This window comes from Microtus ochrogaster, chromosome 8 (genome assembly GCF_000317375.1).
Source record: "Microtus ochrogaster isolate Prairie Vole_2 chromosome 8, MicOch1.0, whole genome shotgun sequence".
NCBI classification, from domain to species: domain Eukaryota; kingdom Metazoa; phylum Chordata; class Mammalia; order Rodentia; family Cricetidae; genus Microtus; species Microtus ochrogaster.
In genome coordinates this window covers 40,273,659-40,278,432 of record NC_022015.1, presented here as the reverse complement: position 1 = coordinate 40,278,432, position 4,774 = coordinate 40,273,659, and the positions used below count along the sequence as shown (strand labels likewise).

General features: G+C 47.8%; 2 protein-coding genes across 2 annotated transcripts in view; both read left to right on the top strand.

Annotated features, from left to right (window-relative positions):
* Positions 1-4,774, top strand: part of Snx32 (sorting nexin 32) — a 19,867-nt gene that overhangs the window by 5,613 nt on the left and 9,480 nt on the right. The gene's annotated exons all lie outside the window — the stretch shown is intronic.
* Positions 3,225-4,615, top strand: LOC101983529 (non-structural maintenance of chromosomes element 3 homolog). Its single transcript, XM_013347747.2, has one exon. It carries the CDS (start codon positions 3,467-3,469, stop codon positions 4,472-4,474), a length of 1,008 nt encoding a protein of 335 aa, XP_013203201.2. The 5' UTR covers positions 3,225-3,466; the 3' UTR covers positions 4,475-4,615.

Below are 4,774 nucleotides of genomic sequence, written 5' to 3'. Positions count from 1 at the left end.
TGTGTCTGCATGTGGTGTGTGTAGGTGTGTAAGTGTGTGTGTCTGCATGTGGTGTGTGTAGGTGTGTGTCTGCATGTGGTGTGTGTAGGTGTGTGTGTCTGCATGTGGTGTGTGTAGGTGTGTGTCTGCATGTGGTGTGTGTAGGTGTGTGTCTGCATGTGGTGTGTGTAGGTGTGTGTGTGTCTGCATGTGGTGTGTGTAGGTGTGTGTGTGTCTGCATGTGGTGTGTGTAGGTGTGTGTGTCTGCATGTGGTGTGTGTAGGTGTGTGTGTGTGTGTGTGTACATGTGGTGTGTGTAGGTGTGTGTGTGTCTTCATGTGGTGTGTGTGTGTGTGTACATGTGGTATGTGCCTGTGAGTGCAGAGGTCCTCAGGGGCCAGAGGTATCAGGTCCCCTGGAGCTGGAGTTACAAAGGGTTATAAGCCACTGATTTGGATGCTGCGAACCGTACTTATTCTTCTGAAGAACAGCAAGTTACTCTTAATGCTGAACCAGCTCTTCAGCCTCTGCTTGTCTTTCTCAGAATGTAGCCCAGACTCATTGTGTAGCCCAGGTTACCTTGAATTCTCCATAGTCCTCCTTTCTCTGCCTACTAATTGCTGGGATTTCATGCCTCTACATTATGCTTAATGTACCTTTCTTCTCCTTTTTAATTTTGTTATAAAGATTTATTTTCATTATCTATGTAAATGTCTCCACATATGTCTGTCTGTCTGAGTATATGTACATGTGTGCGTAAAAGTGCTGTGGAGTCCAGAAGTTCAAGCTGGCTTTGAACTCACCAAGTTCTGCCTGCCTTTGATTAAAAATAAATAAATAAATAAAGAAAGAAAGAAAGAAAGAAAGGACCATCATTTCTGCCATACAAATGTTTTTAATGTTTTGCTTGTTTTAATTTTTTTGTTGTTGTTGTTTGATTTTAGAGACAGGGTTTCTTTGTGTAGCCTTGGCTGTCCCAGAACTAGTTCTGTAGGCCAGGCTGACTTTGTACTCACAGAGATCCGCTTGCCCCAGCCTCCCCAGTGCTGGGGTTAAAGGCATGCGCCACCACCACCGGATTTTAAGTTTTTATTTTATGCTTATGGGTATTTTGTCCGCATGTGTGTTTGTGGATCATATTCGTGCTTCTTGCCCATGGAGGCCAGAAGACTGCGTCAGAACTGGAGTTACAGACAGTTGTGAGCAGTTGTGAACTGCCATGTTGATGTTGGGTTCTCTAGGAAGGCAACCAATGCTCTTAACCATTGAGTATCTCTCCAACCCACAATTAGTTTAAAAAACAGAAGGAGAGGGGCTGGAGAGATGGCTCAGTGGTTAAGAGCATTACCTGCTCTTCCAAAGGTCCTGAGTTCAATTCCCGGCAACCACATGGTGGCTCACAACCATCTGTAATGAGGTCTGGTGTCCTCTTCTGGCCTGCAGACATACACACAGACAGAATATTGTATACATAATAAATAAATAAATATTTTTAAAAAATTAAAAAAAAAACAGAAGGAGAGCCAGGCAGTGGTGGTGCACGCCTTTAATCCCAGCACTCAGGAGGCAGAGGCAGGTGGATCTCTTGTGAGTTCGAGGCCAGCCTGGTCTACAAGAGCTAGTTCCAGGACACGCTCCAAAACTACAGAGAAACCCTGTCTCGAAAAACAAAACAAAGGAAAAAGAAAAAAAGGAGAACTGAAAGGTAGCAACAGCTACAGAGCACGAATGTCCCTGTACCTCGAGAAATGATGGTTCTAGTAGGGTTGTTTTTATTGTTTTGTTTTATTTTTATTTTTTGGTTTTTCGAAACAGGGTTTCTCTGTACAGCAATGGCTGTCCTGGAATTCACTCTGTAGACCAGGCTGACCTTGAACTCTCAGAGATCCAACTGCCTCTGCCTCCCAAATGCTGTGATTAAAGACACGTGCCACCACTGCCCAGCTTGTTTTAAATTTTAAATGTTAAGGTTCATTTTCAATATAATGTGTGTATGTGTCTGCGTGTGGATCAGGTGCCCTCTGAGAGCAGAGACACTCTGCTGGAGTTACACTGAGAACTGAGTCCGCTGAAGATCTAGCGTTGGGGAGAGAGTGGAGACACTCCGTCCCCCGGCAAAGCAGGAGCTTCTTCTCTGACCCTGGATTAGGCACAAACCATACTCAAACACCTTTTTTCTACAGAGAGATCCTTTATTAAGTATGAAAGAAAAGTTAAAATGGCTGCTTTCTGGCTCAGGCCCCAAAACAGCAGCAAATGGCCTTGCAGGTGTAATATTTAAAAAGAAAGAAAGGGGAGGTCTGTGTTTGGGTTAGGATATGGATGTGGTGGTATATTTTGATTGAATATGTTAATTAGGTGAACCAAAGGGGACTTTAGATTGCTGGACTTTAACACTTCTTTGTTTTGTTTTGTTTTATTTTTTTCGAGACTGGGTTTCTCCGTGTGACAGCCTTGACTGTCCTGGAATTCACTCTGTAGACTAGGCTGGCCTCAAACTCACAGAGATTCGCCAGCCTCTGCCTCCTGAGTGCAATTAAAAGCGTGGGCCACCACCACCACCAGGCTGGACTTCAATACTTTAATAGCAAGACTTTGACCATCAACCTCAGAAGGAGGAGTAACCAGATAAAGGAACGGTCCTTGGGGGTTAGCTTTAGGAATGTAATCTGGTTTTTAGCTAGACAGAGGGAATGGGGGCAGGGCAAAGCCTGCTAGAGCCGTGCTCATGCTCGCCACGCTTGAGCTGGGCAGAGCCCCTCAGAGACACCTGCCTGCCACGGGAGATGGGTGACGGTGACGGTCAGAGAACAGCCTTGGGGTTCTCTTTCCTTTCCCCCCGTGGGTTCCAGTTCCAGAAAGCAGGCTTTATGCAACAAGTGTTTGTACCCACTGAGCCATTCTAAATGACATATATTGGCATGGAGGCATGGTGAAGAGTTTGAGGCTGTCGTCGGCTACACAGGGCATTGTCTCCAAAGAACAAAAGCAAAAACTTGGGTATATTTTATCACCCCTCCCAAATTGTCAAAACCATTGAGAAAAAGGGAGAAGAGTTTGACCGATGGCTCATGCAGTAAACCCAGCCACTCCAAATGACTAGACAGACAGGGCAGCCGCTTGGCTCAGACTGCCAAGCCTGATGACCTGAGTTCAAGCCCCCAAACCACTTGGAGGAAGGCAGGAGCTGACTCCTTCCAAGTTGTCCTCTGACTATCACATGTTGCCCCCATAATAAATAAGTGAATGTAAATTTTTAAAATAGTTTTTAAACCAAAAACAAACAGAAAACTAAGCCTTAACGATAGCTGCTTGCTAGCCTGTGCAGGACCTTGGGTCCATCTGAAACATTGCAAGAGAAAGGAGAAAGATATACCAGGACGCAAACCGTAAAATATGATCAAGTTAAATTAATGTGTCAGGATGGTAGTTCTTTAGCTAGGCAGTATTCCAGGAATGTAAGGTACTTGGCATTTGGAACCAGCCAATGAGATCCAAAGCTTGGTTTGTCTTCGCGCGCACACCACCCCCCATGCCGCCGCCCCCGCCCCCTACCCCTCGCGGGCGCCTGGTGCAAACGACCCCCAATCGCCCGGTGCTGCCAGTTACAGGAGCATCTCTCCGCCGCCTGGTCATGTTACAAAAGCCGAGGAGCAGGAGCCGCCCTGGTGCCCAGCCCGGGAGCGGCAGCGACCGTGATCTGGGTGCCTCTGGGGAGGTCCCGAGTGGCCCCGGACGCCCCGATGCCTCGCAGGGCAGTGCAGGCGCCTTGTCGCCGAGCTCCCGCCCGGCCCAGGCCACTCCCGCCCCGGAACTCCGGACCCAGAAGCAGCTGGAGTTGAAGGTGGCAGAGCTGGTGCAGTTCTTGCTGATTAAGGACCAGCGGAAGATCCCCATCAAGCGGACCGGTATCCTGAAGCACGTCATCCGTGACTACAAGGACATCTTCCCAGACCTGCTCAAGCTGGCTGCCGAGCGGCTCCACTATGTGTTCGGGTACAAACTGGTAGAACTCGAACCCAAGAGCAACGCCTACATCCTCATCAACACCCTGGAGCCCGTGGAGGAGGATGCTGAGATGAGAGGCGACCAGGGAACGCCCACCACTGGCCTCCTGATGATTATTTTAGGGCTCATCTTCATGAATGGCCAGAGCATCCCGGAAACCGAAGTCTGGGATTTTCTTCGTCGTTTGGGGGTGTATCCCACCAAGAAGCATTCAGTTTTCGGAGATCCGAAGAAACTCATTACTGAAGACTTCGTGAGACAGCGTTACCTGGAGTCCCGACGGATACCCCACACAGATCCCGTGGACTGTGAGCTCCAGTGGGGTCCTCGAGCGAATCTGGAAACCAGCAAGATGAAAGTTCTTAAATTTGTGGCCAAAGTCCACAATCAAGATCCCAAGAACTGGCCCACGCAGTACTGTGAGGCTTTGGCAGACGAGCAGAGCAGGGTCGGACCGGAACCCAGTGATCCAGTCGCAGCTTCTTGAAATAAATGCTTGGGATTCTCAAGTTCAAGGCGGAAGAATAGGAAATATGGGGATGGGAGAAGCATATTTCCACAATAATTAAAGTGTATTATCTTTAAGATGTGTCTCAGTTTATTTTTTCTTTTAGAACTGATATAATTCGGGCTGGAGAGATGGCTCAGTGGTTAAGAGCATTGCCTGCTCTTCCAAAGGTCCTGAGTTCAATTCCCAGCAACCACATTGTGGCTCACAACCATCTGTAATGAGGTCTGGAGCCCTCTTCTGGCCTGCAGACATACACACAGACAGAATATTGTATAC

What these genes read in the sequence shown, in the direction of transcription:
- LOC101983529 (XM_013347747.2), top strand. Translation starts at nt 3,467, where the DNA reads ATGAGATCCAAAGCTTGGTTTGTCTTCGCGCGCACACCACCCCCCATG.